The 19,969-nt window shown below is 43.4% G+C and overlaps 1 protein-coding gene across 1 annotated transcript; it reads left to right on the top strand.

Moving 5' to 3' along the window:
- Nucleotides 1-2,561: 2,561 nt before the first annotated feature.
- LOC117349780 (vomeronasal type-2 receptor 26-like) lies at nucleotides 2,562-17,856 on the top strand. Its single transcript, XM_033923375.1, has 6 exons — nucleotides 2,562-2,599; nucleotides 10,547-10,841; nucleotides 12,652-13,455; nucleotides 14,869-15,096; nucleotides 15,970-16,093; nucleotides 16,961-17,856. Exons 1-6 carry the CDS (start codon nucleotides 2,562-2,564, stop codon nucleotides 17,854-17,856), a joined length of 2,385 nt encoding a protein of 794 aa, XP_033779266.1.
- The last annotated feature ends 2,113 nt before the right edge of the window (nucleotides 17,857-19,969 follow it).

Consider the following 19,969-nt stretch of genomic DNA (forward strand, 5'->3'; position numbering starts at 1 on the left):
TATGAGAATTTTAGCTGGACAAACATCCATATGGCATTGCTTTTTGAATAGTGTCTTTACCCAGGCTTAGACTTCTTTTTGAGTGACTGTCTGGAATTCTTACTGGTTTCTATCAGCTGGAATTCTGTCATGTGGGGCATCGTGGGAGTCACAGAAGGCTATGCTTTTTTCTAGAGAGTAAGTAATTGTTTGTCTGGTTGCTTTAATTTTTTCTTGAAAGATGTGTGCCAATTGGTGTTCACCTGGCTGTGGTATATCCTGCTCTTGTGTTACATCTGTGGTGGTTACTGGTGTGTTGAAGATTTTGAAGGGGCATTTGGATGAGTTTTTGGATTCATAGTATTGTTGATTGGCTAGGTCCACTGCCCTTTTGTATTTTTTGATTTTTCTTCTCCATTTGATGTATATGTCCTGGTTCTGATTTTTTTCTCTCTATTCTCTCTCCAACCTCCAAGTTTTTGCTTTCAAGGTTTGCAGTGATTCTGAAAACCAGAGGTTGTTTTTCTGTTTCAGTTTCCGGGTTCTAGTTGGTGCGTTCTTGTCCAGTATAGTTTCTGTAAGGGCCTGCCAGGTATTGATGGTTTTGTCTATGTCATCATTGATTGGTTGAGGTTGTTTTGTGATCTCTGTCCAAAACTGTTCTGCTGGGATTCTGTTTCACTTTGTAGTTATGATTGATGCTTATTTATTTCGTAGGTGTTCTTTCTGTATTTTGAGGGATAACCTTAGGAGGTGATGGTTAGACCAGATGATCGGCTTCCATAAGGCACCTTCGATCAGTGAGAAATCTTGGTTTTTGGATACCATATATATACTCGAATACAAACCGAGATTTTTGGGCTCACAAAAAAGGCCAAAAATTGGGGTCTCAGTTTATATTCAAGCTAACCCCATCCCGCACCCACTGTGGGCCTTCAGTACTGCCTTGGTAGTCCAGTGGTGTGAGGAGCCGGAGCTGCCATCAATCCCTCCCTCCCGGTGACTTTGTGTGTAAAGGGATCACTCCTGCTGGTGAGGCGGGGAAGGCGTGATCCCTTTATACTTCTGCCTGGCAGTATCCATAGTGAAAAATTGCTGCCGTAAGATCGTGAAGTTTGCAGTGGGATCTTATAGCAGTCATTATTTTCACTACAGATACTGCTGGGCAGGAGCATAAAGGGATAGCACCTGCCCCACCTCACTGCTGGACCACCAGGGACCTAAGGTAGACCTGCAGGGGCACTGAGAGGTAAGGGGAGGGGTGGATTAGCTGCACAAAGTCATCAGAAGGGAGAGATTAAAGGTAACTCTGGTTCCCTACTCCACTTGCCCACTAGAGCAGTACTGGAGGCCCACAGTGGGTCCAGGTAGAGGAGCAGACTGACTGTCTGTCTGCACCCCTGAACCACAAGGGCAGTATTGCAGGCTTGCGGTGGGTCTGTGAGGGGGTGCCATTCCAGGAAGGAGGAGGGGCAGATTGGCTGGCTTGTGGCGGCAGAGGCAGTAGAGAGGACACCACTACTACCACTATTTATTATTTCTATAGCATTGAAAGCTGTACGCAGCACTGTACATTTTAACATACAATAGACAGTCCCTGTTCAGAAGAGCTTACAATCTAATTTAGACAGGACATTACAGGGTTGGAGAGATTACGGTAGAGGATATGATACAGTGGGAAAAGGTATCTGACAGCAGTGAGTTGAAAGCAGTTTCAAAAAAGTTGACCTTTAGCTTGGATTTGAATGCTGCCAGGGACGGAGCATGACGTATTGATTCAGAAAGCCTGTTCCAGGCATACTGTGCCTCAAGAAAGAAGGGACAGAGTCTGGAGTTGGCAGTAGAAGAGAAGGATACAGATAAGAGGGGTTTGCCCGATGAACAATGATCATGGGGGGGGGGGGGCATGGGGGAGATAAGTAAGGAGAGATATCGGGGGACTTCAGAGTGAACACACTTGTAAGTCAGCAAGAGGAGTTTAAACTGAATTCAGAAATGGACAGGGAGCCAATGAAGTGACTTGAGGAGAGGGGTAATGTGAGAATAGCGGCTCTCATGGAATATGAGTCGTGCAGCAGAATTTTGAATTAATTGAAGTGGCGAGGGACGGGTGCGCGGCAGGCCCGAGAGAAGTACGTTGGAGTAATCTAAGCACAGGTGAGGGGCCACTTCTGCCCTGTACCAATACTTGAATATAAACCTTCAGTTTATATGCGAGTCAACCATTTTCCCTTCTTTTTTGTGAAAAATGTTGCCTCGGTTTATATTTGAGTATATACAGTATGTACAAGATGAAGTCTAGGCTGTAGCCATTCCTATGTGTTGGGACTGGTGGTGATTCCTAATTGGTCTTTGAGATTATTGAGATTGTGTGTTTTTGGGTTATCTCATATTTTGAAATGAAGATTCAGGTCACCAAGAAGTATTAGATTGGGGTATTGTGTAGCTCTGTAGGGAATCAGGTTGAAGAGAATTTCCTCTATAGCATTCCAGTTAACTGGTGGCCTGTATATTAAGAGGATTGGAATGCTCTCCCGGAGGAGATTGTGTCGGAGATCACCATTCCAGGATTCAAGGGCAAGATGGATACACATCTTGCAAAACACATTGAGGGATACGGGTAAACAAGGTCTTTAGCAGGGATCCCCGGGATTGGCCTCTGCGTGTGCGGATCGCCGGACTGGATGGACCTAGGGTCTGATCGGGTGAAGGCATTTCTTATGTTCTTATGATTCCTATGCTCTGGTCTCGCTTTGGGTTGCTCATCTCACAGAGCATTTTTTCCAGCCCCTGGTTGTTGCAACTCTCGATGGAGACTGCCCCAGCTTTGTTGGTTGGGTTGAGAACCTTTCAGTGGCCCCTCGTAGGTGTGAGACGTGACTGAATGGTATGAGGGAGAAGAGAAGGAGAGTAAAGATGTAAATGGAAAGAAAATTAATCTGAAACACTTATTTCCTTTAGAGGACCCTGAAAAGTTTACAAATGGTACAATCTAGTTACGAAGCCATTTTCTCCGAGTTGTTTTGCTCAGCTATCAAGGTCACGGTGTCATTCATCACCCAAACTTTGTTATGGGAACACAGGATTTCACAAATGTTAGAACAACATGTTTAGAAGTTGTTTTTCCTCTGATGAATTGCTGAAATGGCAAATTATATTAGTCTGTCATAAACCAGTCCACAAGAGAGCTGGACCAATATTTCATCACTGCTGCCTATATTAATTACATGTAGCCTGCAATTAGAATACAATATATATTTGCTTGGATCAAGCTACAAATTCCGGGAGTCAAGGTAGACAGGTTTGTATTCTTTCAACTCTCACAAAAGGATAACTTGTCTGTGATGGAGATAAAACAGGAACTGGTGCAGAAGACTTTTCATTGAGAAATGAGTCTATGTTCCCTGATTCTGGAATTCTGATGATGGTTTCTGCCGCAGTTAGCCGATGTCAGGCATTTCATGCTACAGTAGACAAGAGCTACTTTATGGAAGGGGACCTGATCTTGGGTGGAATAATTGTGATCACTCACTTTTTCCCTGAAAAGGGTTTAAGTTTTAGAAGTAGAAAAGATCCCAGTGTCTGCACTCTGTAAGTAGTAATTAATGTATTGTTGGTTTTTTTGCATACTTTTCTAAACTATCAATCCTATGTAATTTTCCCTCAACAGTGTGCAAAGAATAAATTCAGTAATTACGTGAAATAAAATGCCAACTTTTAAAATGATACAAGATAAAAACATAAACCTAGATAATGTACACTTCACAAAGCAGACTTCTCCAAAGTCCTGACTTATTTGATCCCTGATATTTTAGTTAATGGTCTACAGACCTACAGTAGGTTAACTTACAGAATAGCATTTCAATATTTTAGAAATACACAGCAATGAACATGTTCTGTAAATTCAAGTTGGGAATCTTGTGGCCTTAATCATTGGTAGGAAATGTAGAAAACACAGTTCTGACTGCAACTGATTGTAATAGCAGTAGTAGTGAAAGTGGTATCCCAAAAACCTCTTCGAATGAATAGTGGTCAGAAGTATACTGAGGTTGTGGGTTCAAATCTCACACTGCTCTTGTGACTCTGGGCGTCACTTAATCCTCTTCCAATTCACATTATCCTTATGACATAAATCATGAAAACACTTTCAGTGGGAGACTGTACTCTTATCTAGGGGGAAGCCTCAGATCCCCAAACTCCACCAGAGCAAATCTTGTGGCGCTGCTAGAGAGGGACGTAACTTCATAGGCTTAAAATACCCTCCGAAGAATTAATCTTCATTGATGTCATACGTTCAAAAAAGTAGCAGGCTGCTGGGTTCATGCTGCTGTAATTTGTATAAAGTTAACGTTTTCCTTGCCGTTGAGACACGCCACTGTTTCGCAGTATGGCTGCGTCAGGGCAGGAAGTTCTAGAAAGCAACCAGGTAAAGATTATAAAGTACAGCAATGAGTCAAAAAAAAATACAGTCAAAAATCCTTTTTCTTCACGTACTGATCCGGCCCGTACACTCCACGCTCACACCACAGTTGCGACGGCTGCGGAACAGAAACGCTCCGTTTAAAGGCAGCGTCTGACGTCCTCACTGACGTAGCAGGAATAACATGTTCACTTGAACAGCTGACGGAACCTTTAAAATATGAATGGAGAGTTGGTTTACGGTACCAACACGTAAGCGTGTCAAAAACCGGTTGCCTGATAAGAAATTATGTGTAACAATTAATAACAGCCATTCATACGTCAAAAAAATAAGTGCCACTCAATATAAGTGCCACTCAATATAAGTGCCACTCAATATAAGTGCCACTCAATTTTTTTGACTCATTGCTGCAGTTTATAATCTTTACCTTGCTCCGTGCATGAAAAATGACTTTAGAATATTTCCCTCCTAAATGCATCTATCCACGGCCCATACTTGATATCTCAAGCCTTTGTAAATGATTCTCCTCTGTGCCTGCCTCAGTCAGTGCACTCATCCTATATAATAAATGCTAGCCACGCATGCGCACTTACCTGCGTGCTTCCGTGATCCCTGATCTGTGATCAGTAGGTCCGTGGCCAGCAGGAGTGTGGATGCGGCGGCCAGACAACTCGGACAAACACCACAGCCGGCAACTACTCCCCTCCCGCCCTCACTCAACACCAAAACCACCACCGCCAAAGCCTCCTCCTTCTGCTCATCCGCTTTAAATTAAGAGAAAAGTGCTGCACCGCTGGCCTCTCCGTCTTCTGTCCACTGTGGCCCGCCCTCTCTGACTACTTCCTGTTTCCGCCAGGGTTGGCCGCAGTGGATAGAAGATGCTGAAGCCAGTGGTAGCGCGGAGCAGCGCTTTTCTATCTATTTAAACGCTTGCGGTGCTTGCTTTTGGCGGCATCTGAGCACAGGGCCGCAGCGACAGCAATTTGGGGAGCTCTTCTTGAGGCCTACCGCGTCAGACACCCAGGGCATAGCTTGCGAGCCTCCGATGTGTAGCGGCACTGCGTCGGGTTTCTTCTTATACTCGCCGAGTGCATGAGTGGTGTCTAGGTTCTCCCACTGCTGCCGTTGGCCTTCATAGTGCCGAGGTTTTGAGGAAGGCAGCTGGAGTTCTGGCATTCGGCCGGCGAGAGCAGGACGGCATAGCAGGGTAAGGAGGGGGGCTGCCAGATTCCCTTCTGTGTTTTGCGATGAGGTGTTGTAAGGAAGTAGAGCTGAGGTTTTCTTAAGTGGATGGGAAGGGGCTGGCCACGTGCATGGCCGCATGCTGTTGCACAGGGAAGTGTGTGTGTGTGTGTGGGGGGGGATGCTGCTTCTGCACAGGGAAGGGTGGGAAATGCTGCTGCTGCACAGGGTAGTGTGTGTGGGAGGCGGGACTGCGGGAAGGGGGGTATGAGAAATACTACTGCTGCACAGGGAACTGGTGTGGGGGGAGGGAATGCAGCTGCTGTGGCTGCTGCACAGGGAAGTGGGGGGGATGCTGCTGCACAGGGACATAGAGGGGGAGGGAATGCTGCTGTGGCTGCTGCACAGGGAAGTGGGGGGGGGGGGGGGAAGAAAGACAGACAGCTAGCACCCGTTAATGTAACGGGCTAAAATACTAGTCATTATATAATACCTTCATCTTAGAGAATGACACGAGGACAAATTTGTCCCCGTCTCTGCAGGAACTCAGTTTCCCTGTCCCATTCCTGTGAGTTTTGTCACGGTCCCTGTCCCTACCCTATTCCTGTAAGTTCACCTCGAACACTTATGATTTTAAAGTATTTGAGGCTTCTGCAGACGAAGACAAAGCTTGCAGGAGTGGAGCAGGGACAGGAAAAGAACTGACAGGGACGGTAAAAATTTAGTTCCCTTGGGGATGGGGAAAATGGAGTCCCTGTGTCATTCTCTATTTCATTTTTCAATCTTAGTGGAACATTGTGTTGATTGTGAATCTGACTTTAAACTTTCAGCCTCTCAGTTCCCAAAACACCTTGATGTCTAATGTTATACTGAAGGCAACTAAGGAGGAAGTGGGAAAACAAAGACTAACTTAAGGTCCATTATGAATAGATCAAGCATTAGTGCAGGTTAATATTGAGTGTACAATATGCTTACAAATAACTAAATACAAATAAGACAAAGGTTTAATAACCGGTTATCTTTGGTCCCTACATCAATTACACTGGAATCTGGAGCTCCTGTTAAGGTCGAAAAAACCACCAAAGTATTAAGGGTTATTTTGGACATACAAGGAGCAAATCGCAAATTTATGGAAGAAACCCATGTGTGTAATGAGACAGTTGAGACTGATTACCGTAAATTCTATTTTTTGAACATCATTTTGCATTGGTGGTTCAGATGTTGATATTATCACAACTCAATTATTATAATTCTTTGTATTTGAACTTAAACTCCAAAATGATTTTTAAAAAAGTTGCAGCTGATTGAAAATATTGCAGTGAGATTGATATATGGCCTGAAGAGATATAAAGAGTTTAAAACTGTTTCTCTGATTCATTATATTATACAGGCAGAGGCTTCTGATCATCTCAATTTATTCTTATCACGCTTGAATTATTCATCTAATAAACTAAGTAATACATTTTGATTGCAGTTTTCTCCTTTTGGAGGTTTACGTTTTAAACATCAATTTAATTCTTTTTTTTACATATACTGCTATTGTTATTTGGAAGGATTTACTGATATTACTAATACTTATCACTTATATAGCGCTGAAAGGTGTATGCAGTGCTGTGCATTTTGACATTTATAAGACGGTCCCTGCTCGTAAGAGCTTACAATCTAACTTGGACAGACAGACGACATACACGATTGGGGATGCAAAACCCAAGGTGAGAGGAGTTAGGAGTCGAATACCAAAAAGGACCAAAGTTAGTTACTGGAAATTTCATAAAATGTGGAAGAATTGTAAGGACATCTTTTGATCCAAGACAGTGGCGTACCTAGCATGTGTGACACCCGGGGCCCATCATTTTTTGGCACACCCCCCATCTGTACGAAAAACATGATTTTTAGTAACAAGCCACATGTCACACATGAGTACCTAGGAAAAGACAGCATCTTACATACTGCAGTGAGAAGTACAACAGCATTACACCCATTGTAAAACTAACAAGCCAGACTAGAACAGATCAATCCTGCAGTCAATCTTAACAGAAAACCATGTCTTTCGAACACACAGAACACAGAAAACACCTTCGTCTAGTATGGAATGTTATCACAAACTTACCCCTCCCCCTTTTACAAAATTGGAGTGTGGATTTTAGCCACGGTGGTAACAGCTCTGATGTTCATAGAATTCTGAGCATCAGAGCTGCTACCACCACGGATGGTGCTAAAAAAACGCTCCACAGTTTTGTAAAAGGGGGGATAAAATAGAAATACATAGACAAAAGTTAAATTGAACTAGCAAGAAGCTGGACTCTGCATACAATGCAATACCACAGAAACAGTGACACATGTCTCCAAAAGCAATAAATAAATAGAAAATTTTTGTTCCACCTTTGTCTTCTCTAGTTTCTGCTTTCCTCATCTTCTTGTTAGTCTCTTCCTTCCATCCACTGTCTGCCATCTCTCTGCCCCTATATGGCATCTTCTCTCCTTCTATGCCCCTTCCAGAAACTGTATGCCTCCCCCTTCTATCTCTCCTTTCACCCCATTGGTCTGGTATCTGTCTCCTCTCCTTCCCCCCTGCTCTGGCATCTCTCTCTCCGCTCCCTTCCTCCTGTTCTTCCCTGGTCTTCCTTCTCAATTTATTTTCTGCCTCTGTCTAAATTCTTTTTTCTTTTTTACTATTCAGTCCTCAATTTCCCTCTTTCACTGTGTCTACCTATAGCTTGCCACCTCTTTCCCTCACCCCTTCCGGTAACTAACTCTATCCTCTTCCCTCAATCCTGCATGTGCCCTTTTTTTTCTTTCTCCTCCACACTTCCTTCCAGCATCTGCTCCCTCTTTCCCTCACACTTCCATTCAGCAGCTGTCCTTCCTCCACCCCACACTTCCATTCAGTGTCTGTTTCCCTCTCTCTACCCCTACCCTCTATCTCGCCCCTTCCATTCACTGCCCTCTGTGCTCTTTCTATCCAGTGTGCACCCTCTCTCTCTCTCTTCCATATGGCATCTTCCCTCTTTCTATGCTCCTTCCATAAACTATCTATCCCGTGCCCCTTCTCTCCTTTGTACATGATTGATTTCAACTCTGTCACCTCTCTGTTTTTCTCTCTCTGTCACCACCTCCTCCCCTATGCTCTGGCATCTCTCTCTTCTCCTTTCTTTCCTTCCCACCTCACGATCTGGCATCATCCCTTCCCTGATTCCCGGCATCTCTCTCCTTTCCTTTTCTTCCATCTCTCCCTCCCGCTCCATGCTCTGACATCTCCTTCTTCCTTTCCCCCTTCCTTTTCCCTTGATCTGGCATACCTTCCTCCTTCCCTCCATGCCCTGGTGTCTCTTCTTCCCTCCAAGCCCTGGCATCTCCTTTCATTCCCTCCAGCTGGGTACAGCAACACTCTCCCCAATTCTCTCCCCCTCTGCTATCTTTCCTCCTTCTGTCACCCAAGGCCTGGTGTCCTGAACTTCATCGGGCAGCAGCAGCATTCACAATTCACTGCTGTTGCCGGCCAGTGGCGTACCTAGCATATGTGACACCCGGGGCCCATCATTTCTTGGCACCCCCCCGATCTGTACGAAAAACATGATTTTTAGTAACAAGCCACATTTCACACAAGTACCTAGGAAAAGGCAGCATCTTACATACTGCAGTAAGCAGTACAACATCAATACACCCATTGTAAAACTAAACAAGCCAGACCAGTACAGATCAATCCTACACCGTCAATCCTAACAGAAAACCATGTCTTTCGAACACACAGAACACAGAAAACACCTTCGCCTAGTATGGAATATGTCATCACAAACTAACCCCTCCCCCTTTTACAAAACTGTAGTGTGGATTTTAGCCACAGTGGTAACAGCTCTGACGCTCATAGAATTCTGAGCTTCAGAGCTGCTACCACCACGGCTGGCGCTAAAAAACGCTCCACAGTTTTGTAAAAGGGGGGGATAAAGTAGAAATACATAGACAAAGGTTAAATTGAACCAGCAAGAAGCTGGATTCTGCATAAAATGCAACACCACAGAAACAGTGACATATGTCTCCTAAAGCAATAAATAAATAGAACATTTTTGTTCTATCTTTGTCTTCTCTGGTTTCTGCTTTCATCATCTTCTTGTTACTGTCTTCCTTCCATCCACTGTCTGCCATCTCTTTGCACCTCCCTATATGGCATCTTCTCTCCTTCTACGCCCCTTCCAGAAACTGTATGCCTCCCCCTTCCATCTCTCCTCTAGACCCCCCCTTTGGTCTGGCATCCATCATCTTCCCTCTGTTCCCTCACGGTCTGGCATCTTTCTCCTTTCATCTCTCTTTCCCTCCCCCTGTGGTTTTTTAGCATCTCTCTCTTCTCATTTCCTCCACTCAGATCTGATATCTCTGTCTCCTTCCCCGTTCTCTAGCATCTCTCTCTCCTCTATCTCTTCCCTTTCCTTCTCTGGTCTTCCTTCTTTATTTTCTGCTTCTGTTTAAATTAAGTTCTTCCTTACTATGCAATCCTCCCTTTCCCTCTTTTCACTATGTCTACCCACAGCATGCCACCCCTGTCCTTCATCCCTCCACTATCTCACTAACTCTACTTGTGTGCCTAGGGGCCTTTGACAAATTAATCCTGCCCTGGCAGCATTTGATAGTAGGTTTTGGTATTGTAGAAACTGGGATTGTATAGTATAGTTTATGCTTCTAAAGACCCCATTCTCCACAACCACTGTCGAACCTCTTTCAAACACAGTGGCATTTTAGGCAACATTTAATCCCTTCCCTAACGTTTTAGCCCATCTATGGTCTTTTTCTTGAAAATTGTAATTCTACCCTTCATCCTCCCTTGCGAGACTGTCTGTAGTTTAAATTTGTTGTCTAAATGTTACGATATGTCCATTTTTTTTTATTGTTAATCGCTTAGACATTTTTTATATATGCATTTTATCAAATTTCTAATAAAACTTGAAACTTGAAAACTTTATTTGCTTACAGAACTGACTCCTTTCGTTATGTTCGGCAACTCTTGGCTTTTTATTTTGCCATTAAGGAGATCAACCAAAATACAGAGATCTTGCCTAATATCAGTCTGGGTTTCCATATCCATGACTCCTGCTCTGATGCTTCTTTCTCACTGTGTGGCGTTCTGGGTATTTTATCAGGACAAGAAGATCCGGTTCCTGGCTATACATGTCATCAGCGGGGCCATGTTGCGGGTTTCATTGGAAGCTTCCCTTCAATGACATCACATGAAATTGCCAGACTCACAGGAATCTATGGGTACCCGCAGGTACAGAAAGAACAAGTCTCCATTTATCTTTCTTCCTTCTTTCCCCTGTCCATCTTTTGCTGGCCTGGATTATTGCTGGTGGCAACAAAGAGAAGTTTTCATTGAATGTACAAAAAACATCAGAAGAAACTGAACAAGAATAAGCCATATTTGTCTGTAAAGAATAGACTAGATATTACCCCATCAACGAATAATAAATAGTTCTGTTACAACTATAGTGAATTTTTCTTTTTAATTTTACATAAACACTTCTCAATAACACTCAAAAATATATCTTCCGTGATTGTGCCACTTGTAGAATCCAATGGGGATTCAGACAGCCAAAGAAAGGGTTAACAATTTTCTTGCAGGACATGTTGATACAGATTGATGAATGTTTCTTCTGACCACCTCAGCAGTATCCAGACAGTGCCAGGGCTATATCTGGGTGGATCATGAATGGAATCAGAGGTTGTCTAGTTAGCTGCCATATCCTGAGCCCTAACTGGATAGCAAATCTAATAAATGAGTCATTTTCAAATCAGCTAAAACAGAAGTATTTTTGCTAAATATCTGGCCTTACCAGCCTAATAGAGGATGTGACACAGGCAGACATAGATGGAAAGAACTGTATCAGCACATGGATCTTTACTGTGCACTCAGGGTCAGATTGTATATAGGACGCCCGGTCTCAGAAACCGCCTAAGCGGCTTTTGAGAATCGCACATGGGAGTCCTATATAACTTTTTTCTTTTTTGAAATTGGAATTTCTTTGATTTATTACTTTCTAGTGTTCAAGGCCTTATTTGTTAAGATAAAGATAACAAATGACTTATCTTGTTAATTAAGTACATATTTTAGAACTATTCTAGATTTAGGTATGCATTAAGCATAGACTGAGATTTTGAGGTTTATATTGCATAAATACCTAAATCCCAGTTTTCAAAAGTGAAGATTTTCTTATCTATAACTAAAAAATAAGTATCTGACAAGGGGGTGTGGTCTGGGTATGTTTTGAGTGGGATTAAAAATAAACATATATGGCCCATATCGAAGAAACCTCCACTGGAAAGATTAGGGATGTTCACCCACTTAATACCCCAGTATTTGATGCCCTCCCCTCCCACCCTACAGAAGTGAAGATGATCATTGACATTTGGGGCCACTGGGATGATCCATGCTAACCTAGTATTTTTTTAAAGGGTGGTATGTGGAGCAATTTAATCCTATACAGAATATAGTAGACTCAGTTAACTAGCACCCATGCGGATTGATAGATGTCGGGGATGGGGATGGGTCTAGGGGCCTGGATTTTCCAGACAGAAAATCTGGTAAACCTACATGCAATGACATTTAGCCACATATGTTATGGAACAGGGTTTTGGGCCTACAATATCTGCACATAATTCCTAATTTTCTGCCAACTTAAGTGCTTGTTAGTATCAATAATTGATTGTTAGCTCCTAATTTGGACATCCTTTACAGCATCTAGGGGCATGTGAGTTTTGCTTGTATGTTATTTTTTATTTATAAATTTTCAAATTACAAATCAAGTATACACTTGTACAGAAAGTTGTTAGACAAGACATTAATATTTCAAAGTATAAAACTTTGGACCTTGATATCTTAGAACTGAAGAACATTTTTTAGCTAACAAAACTCGATTCCTCAATTTTGGATCCAAGATTTCAAACAAGCGAGAAATTAGGAAAATATATCTATCTTAGATTATTGCTATACATAGTGCTGAAGTAGGAGTAACTTATTAATTTATAGAGCAAAGGTTTAAAATATGAAAATAAATCAAATCCTTTGACCTTTTTTGTCCTAGATTAGTTATGGATTGTCAAAAACGTCTCTAAATGAACTAGTTGAGTTCCCATTCTTTTATCACACTTTTCTAAGTGATGATTCTTATTTCCATGGTATAATTCAACTTCTGGCACTCTTTGGATGGAGCTGGGTCGGGATTCTCACTTCATTCGATGAGAATGATAAAATGTACAGTGAAGAACTAAGAAGGGAGATTATCAGGAGTGGGAGCTGCGTAGAATTTTTGGAATTAATCCCTGAGGTTGTTTCATCTAGAGACAAACGAGAACAAATTTCTAACAAGATCTTCAAATCAATGGCCAATGTGATTATTATCCATAGTACCTCCAGTCATATTACATACTTATTGTGTTCCTATGTCTTGAAAACCATTAACAATAGAGTGCTGATTTTCTCTGTGGAGACCTCTTCCATTCAGAGCGTATATACCCTCAACATCCCTTCAACCTGTACTGCGGTTAATGGTTCCCTAATGTTTACTATACCCAAAGGACATATTCCAGGTTTCAAGCCTTTTCTCCAAAGTCTCAACCTCTCAACATTCCCAGAACCATCTCTTTTACATTCTGTGTGGAGAAATGCTTTTGATTGTGAGCCTAAGCCTACAGAAGAGATTATGCGATACTGCACAGGACATGAGACATTATCAGACTTCCCTGCTTCAAAATATGATGTGGATCATTTTCAGTTTACTTATACTCTTTACAACATGGTTTATGCCATGGCTCATGCCTTACACAACATGTACATAACTAAGTCCCAGCTTGGGGAGAGTCTTAAAATGGAACCTCAGCCATGGCAGGTAAACCCTCCATATTCATTTTCTCTAGCAAGTAGAATACGTGTCTTGGTGTCTAAGAAGCTATAATTCAATTTAATTTAATCAAATCATGTAAGAATACCGAGCAGTGCCAGACGTGAGCTACTTTCTCAATGTCAGGACAGCATCAGGAGTACAAGGATTTGTATCACATTGTAGTTAGTGCAAATGAAGGCGCTTACAGTAAGAAATGATTCCCAGGCCTAAGTGTGATTCTTTAACCTGCACCTAAATTTAAGCACAATTTATAGAATAGTAAAAGCGGCACCATAATTGCCTAGGCGCATGAAAAAATAGTGCTTGTTGCATTTCACTCAGATTATGGTGCCTTTTTCAGAATCGCGGCCTGCGTCTATGGTAGGCGGTGGAAATCTAGGCCAGGGTTTTAAAGGCCCACATGTCCAGTGCCTACCTACGATGTAGAATCATGCTTAGAGGTGCCAAATGTCAACTCCAGCCATAACCATGCATCTTTTGACGTTCAACGCCACTCGGCATCTGCATAGATGTGATTCCTGCACTTTGTTTTGTAGGTGACTCATGGTGCATACTTTTTTCTTTTACCCTTTGGAATTCAATCCTAGTGTGTATGTGTCTGTGTGTTGTGGGGAAGCCATGGAGAGAATTCAAATGATTTCTGCTCTCGATTTCAGAAAATACAGTGGTAGCTTGGTTTACGAGCATAATTCATTCCAGAAGCATGCTCGTAATCCACAGTACTCGTATATCAAAGCAACTTTCCCCATAGGCCATAATGGCAATGCTGACAATTCATTCCACAACCGAAAAGGTGCCGAGGAAGTGGCAAGGGATGGCCCAGGGGTATGTACCAATTGGGTGCTGGGTGTCGGGTGCCGGGTCTCTAGAAAATGCCTCCTCCGTCCGCCTCAGGAGGATTCCACTGCCGTCCACCAGTCAGCGTTCCACGCCAGTTCCGCATGTTGGAGAGCCTATGAGAGTGTCGTCCCACCTGCACGTTGCGTATGATCGATGATTGACGTTGTGCGTGATCATTCGCAATGTGCAGGTGGGACGTCACTCGGCTGCATAGGCTCAGATACAGGCTCTCCAACATATGGAAGGCACCCGGCGTGGAGGGCTAGCCGGGGGACGGAATAGGAATCTCCATGAAGCAGCACTTTCTGCAGCTGTAAGTGCTCGTTAATCGGGGCACTGCTCCGTTGGTGAGACAAAAGTTTGCTGAGTGTTTTGCTCATCTTGCAATACACTCGCAAACCGCGTTACTTGCAAACCGAGGTTCCACTGTATCTAGGACACGGGGTACAAAAAAAACATGCAAAGGGTTAGTATAAGTATAAGTCTGAAACTCTCATGCTGTAGGATAAATGATAAGGGATTTATAACTTAAGCAAAAAAAATTATTTATCTTTCTAGCTCAACCAGTTCCTTAAGAGAGTTCACTTTAAAGCCCCAGATGGACATGAGATTTTCTTTGATGACAAAGGACGTGCTTCAGTTCATTATGACATCGTACAATTTTTTCAGTTCCCCAATGGCGCATCCACCACAATTCATGTTGGAAGTTTCAACCCATCAGCTCCCAGGGACAAGCAACTCATTGTGAACCAAACTGCCATCTTCTGGAAAACTGTCTTCAACCAGGCACGAAACAGTCACATTCTGTTTATTATCGAGGTTATAGCTTGAAATTAGAGTTGTTTAACATGTCATTGTCTTCTTCTGATTTCTCTAATTCAGTGGTGGATAATAATCAATCGCTGTGGCAGATTGTAAGCCACTCGCAGCCTAAGTCTGTGAACCCTTAGGCCGAGGTTAATCTAGCATCTGGGATTGAATGATGCAGTAACCAGGAAGTTAGGCAGGCACCATCCAATATTCAGATAACTACCTGGTTATCAGTTCACTTAACCAGCTACTGTACTGAATATCACCACTAACAGGTTAAGTGCTGGCTCCACTCTTGACCTCCCCTAACCTAGCCGGTTAGTACTTTAGGAGTCAGAGGAGATAACTGGTTAGTTCTTTTGAAGTGGTGCAGAATATCTGAGCATGGTCAGCTCGGTGGAGTTTAACCAAGAATAGGGTTACCAGACGTCGGGATTTCCCCGGACAAGTCTCCCTCAAAATTGCAATCGGGCAAGAGGTCAACGCGATGACATCACGTGCAGTCAACAAAGGGTGGAACTGGGGCAGAGCTAGGGCTTGATTGGGGGTTGAACAGGGGCATGATGGGGCAGAGATTGGTGGAACTGAGCAGGACTGGGAGCAGGTCTAAGAAGTCCGGATTTACCGAATGGAAAATCTGGTAACCCTAACCAAGAAGAAGTACAAAAATTTGTCTTTAAACTAGTTTTGATGTAGCTCATAAATGCTCTGTTTGGAGGGGTGGGGGTGGGGGGGGAATTTAAGCGTGTCGCAATTTGTCCACCAGAAGCATTGATAGTAGATTTAATAAACATTGAGCCAGAAAACGGCAATGGAATATGACTCTTTTCTCTTTCTTTCTCTTCTCAGGTCCCCCACTCTGTGTGCACTGAGAGCTGTGCACCTGGACACAGGAAAGTTCTTGATCGTGAGAAGCCGGTCTGCTGCTTTGACTGTATCCCTTGCTCTGAAGGGGAGTATTCGAATACAACAGGTAGACAAAACACCCAATGGAATACCTAAATCTTAATGGAAACACAAATAGGAACTACTTTGCAAAGACAGAGCAAGAAGCAGAATTATTGTATCCATCCGCCCCAATGACCTGGAACTCCTTTCCTCTATACTTAAGACCTGAACAAAATCTGCAAAAGTTCAAAAGCAGTTTAAAGTGTTTTCTTTTTAAAGATGCCTTTAACTGACAATATGATATATATTTACCTTAACAGTGTCTAAAATTTCTCTCTTTTTCAGTTTCCTAGCAATTCTTCTGCTTCCCTTCTCCCTCTTGTATTTCCCTTCTGTGTTCCTTTTCTTTAAATATTGTAGTTCTCCCCCCTTTCCTATTGTTTTCTGTAGCTTAAGCATGTTAGTCAGCCCAAGAATTATTATTAGTCATGTATGTCTAATTGGTCTCCAGTTTGTCTCCTTGTTATTTTTACATTTTTTATGTACAACGCTTTGTACCTTCGGATAAGCGTTTTATCAAAAACTTAAATAAACTTAAACTTAAATTATACAGTATTTATGGATTGAAAGGTTTATGCACTAAAGGGCAATGTTTTGGCTATGAGCAATTAGCATTTTATACGGTAGCTATTTACCCCCAAATTCTATATATGGTTCTTAAGGTAATGCAAACATATCCACAAGCTTAGCTGATGTAAATTATAGGCTTAACCTTTTACAGAGCCAAATAGACTGAAGCCCATAGGAGATAAATGAGATTTGGTGCATTTACCATGGCAGCATCGTCACCACAGATTTGTAAAAGGGGCCGGTTTGAGCTATTGTTTCCTTCTTAAAAACTCTGATTGTTGGTATGAAAATATGTTTTTTTAAAAATGTTTACATTCTATAGATGCAGAGAACTGCATGAAGTGTCCTGAAGATCAATGGCCCAATGAGAAGAAGGATAAGTGCAACCCAAAAGTCATCGAATTCCTGTCCTATGGCGAGCCCTTGGGTATAGCTTTGTCTTCCGTTTCTATTCTCTTATCCATTATCACTGCCCTAATATTGGGTATCTTTATTAAATACCGGAACACACCTCTGGTGAAGGCCAATAACCTGAATCTCAGCTACGTCCTCCTCGTGTCCCTCACGCTATCTTTTCTCTGCGCCTTGATGTTCATCGGTCGGCCTGGAGCAGTGAGCTGCCTTCTTAGGCAATCAGCATTCGGGATAATATTTAGCACTGCTGTTTCTTCTGTGCTGGCAAAAACTATCACAGTTGTCATCGCCTTCAGCGCCACCAAGCCCAGCAGCAAATTAAGCAAATGGGTGGGGACAAGAGTCTCCAGCTATCTAATCCTTCTCTGCACTTCTGGTGAAATCGTGATATGCATTTTATGGCTCCTCATCTCTCCTCCGTACCCTGATTACGATACCCAGTCTGAAACTGGGAAGATGATCTTGCAGTGTAATGAGGGATCCACCTTTGCATTTTATTTGGTGATTGGGTACATGGGCTTTCTGGCACTTCTAAGTTTCATTGTGGCTTTTCTAGTGAGGAAATTGCCGGACACTTTCAATGAGGCCCAGTTTATCACTTTCAGCATGCTGGTGTTCTGCAGTGTTTGGGTGTCTTTCATCCCAGCCTACCTGAGCATCAAAGGTAAATATATGGTGGTCGTGGAGTTATTTGCCATCCTTGCTTCTAGTGCTGGACTGCTGGGCTGTATATTCATCCCCAAGTGCTACATTGTTCTGTTCAGGCCTGATCTGAATACGAGGGAGCATTTAATTGAGAAATAAGTGTTCTAAGATATTAAAATGAAATAGGATTTCTTCCACATGACTTTAATGTTCCTCCACCCTCAGGAAAGATGAAAACTACCATCAATATTCTTAAAAGTAATTGAATTTAAAACCTAGAGCCATCATTATAGCCTGACAACACTGAGGTGAATTTTCAAAGGATGGTACAGGCAGTCCCCGAGTTACAGACACCCGACTTAAGTACAACACGTACTTAAGAACGTGCTTACGACTTCATTTGATTTCAGTATGCTGAATTTTCAATGGCATAGACTCCTACACTTCTCCTGCAGCAGATTCAGGAACGATGCATGGCCACGTTAAGAACAGTGTGTGGTTGTATATGCTGTAGCTTAGAGGGGCACCCACTGAGTATTGCACTGTTAATACTTAAAGCAAGACACGCTAAAGAAATATAGCTTTCACAGCAAAGATTAGATTTTCAGAGTGTAGGAATCTTCAGACTGTCCATCGGGTAGCTTAACCCGATCCGACTGCAATCCTCATTGATCCTTAATAGGGTATTCTTATAATTTATTTTCTTAAATGTAAATTTTCTATATCTTATTTATCATAATATAATAATGGATTTAGCTTAGTCTGCCGCAGAGAAAATGGCCATTTTGGGTCGCACTACCCTGACATCATCAATATGCACCCGGGTGGGACAGGCACAGCAATAATTGACTTTGTTAAGCCCAACTACTTCAAGTTTACAGTATAAGCAGGAATATTTGGCCATATGTGTGTTTGATGTGGTATTGAACCCCCTACTGGACTGCTGGGCTGTATATTCATCCCTAAATGCTACATTATGCATAACCTCAACCTGCTGCTCATGCTAGCGTCGGCTCTTCCTCTGATGCAATTTCCTGGATCCATACCTAGGAAATGACATCAGAGGATGAGTGGATGCTGGTGCAAGCAGCACCCTGCAGTTTCTGCTCAAGCCAGGAACGTGAAAGAGGTACAGGGGAAGGGGCGCAATGGAGTAGGAGGCGGTGGGGAAGGTTTGGATGGGGTGGGGGTGAAGAAGAGGGTGAGGGATTGGCGTCACCACTCCTGGTGCCTCTCACAATTACTACACTACTGGCAAAGGTTCATGTATCCCCTTTCTTACTGACTCTCTAACCTTAAAGGAATGTCACCCCTTGCCCTACTAGACCCACAAGGGGAGTCTCCTGCTAGATCTCCCCAAACATTTCCTTACCTGTCTATCACACTGGGATTGTACTGAGCATGTTTTCTGAATGGAGAGCAATATGGTGAGTCCATGTTTCCTGCATTTGTTGCTTGAATTTGAAGAGTATATGTGAAGTACCGATAAGGAGTACCGTATTTTCACGCATATAATGCGCGCGTTATACACGATTTTACAAACCGTGCATAACCTTGTGCGTTATACGCGTGAGCGCGTTTTACAACTTTTTTTTTTTAATCCGATTGGCATCCCCCCTGCGAACCGGCATCCTCCCCCCCCCCCGCTCGCATCAACCCCCCTCCCCCGCGATCCTACATCCCCCCAGCACCAAACATCTCTTACCCGATTGGGCACCGGCACCAGCACCAATGCACAGGACGTGCCAGTGCCGAAGATCCTCCCTCGTTGGTTTGGGCTGGGCTGGGCTGGGCTGGGCGTTGGCGATGCAGGAGAGATAATCCTTCTTCCTGCGGATCCTCCCTCTTTGGTTTGGGCTGGGCTGGGCGGTGCGATGCAGGAGAGATAATCCTTCTTCCTGCGCCGGGCTGGACTAGGCTTTGAGCATTTGCGCCGAGATTAGGAGAGAGCGAGACCAGAAGGCTTTGAGCATGCGCAAATGCTCAAAGCCTAGTCCAGCCCGGCGCAGGAAGAAGGATTATCTCTCCTGCATCGCACCGCCCAACCCAGCCCAAACCAACGAGGGAGGATCTTCGGGCACTGGCACGTCCTGTGCATTGGTGCTGGTGCCGGTGCCCAATCGGGTAAGAGATGTTTGGTGCTGAGGGGATGTAGGATCGCGGGGGAGGGGGGGTGACGCGAGCGAGGGGGGAGGATGCCGGTTCGCAGGGGGGATGCCGGATCGGATTGAAAAAAAAAGTTGTAAAACGCGGGTAAGCGAGCGGGGGGGGG

The sequence above is a fragment of the Geotrypetes seraphini genome, chromosome 16 (genome assembly GCF_902459505.1).
Source record: "Geotrypetes seraphini chromosome 16, aGeoSer1.1, whole genome shotgun sequence".
Lineage (NCBI taxonomy): Eukaryota > Metazoa > Chordata > Amphibia > Gymnophiona > Dermophiidae > Geotrypetes > Geotrypetes seraphini.

Excerpts from the sequence above, each read along its gene's own strand:
- LOC117349780 (XM_033923375.1), top strand. The coding sequence starts at position 2,562 with ATGGATACACATCTTGCAAAACACATTGAGGGATACGG. Across the intron at positions 15,097-15,969 it reads GGAAAACTGTCTTCAACCAG|GTCCCCCACTCTGTGTGCAC; the intron begins GCACGAAACAGT and ends TTCTCTTCTCAG. Across the intron at positions 16,094-16,960 it reads GGAGTATTCGAATACAACAG|ATGCAGAGAACTGCATGAAG; the intron begins GTAGACAAAACA and ends TACATTCTATAG.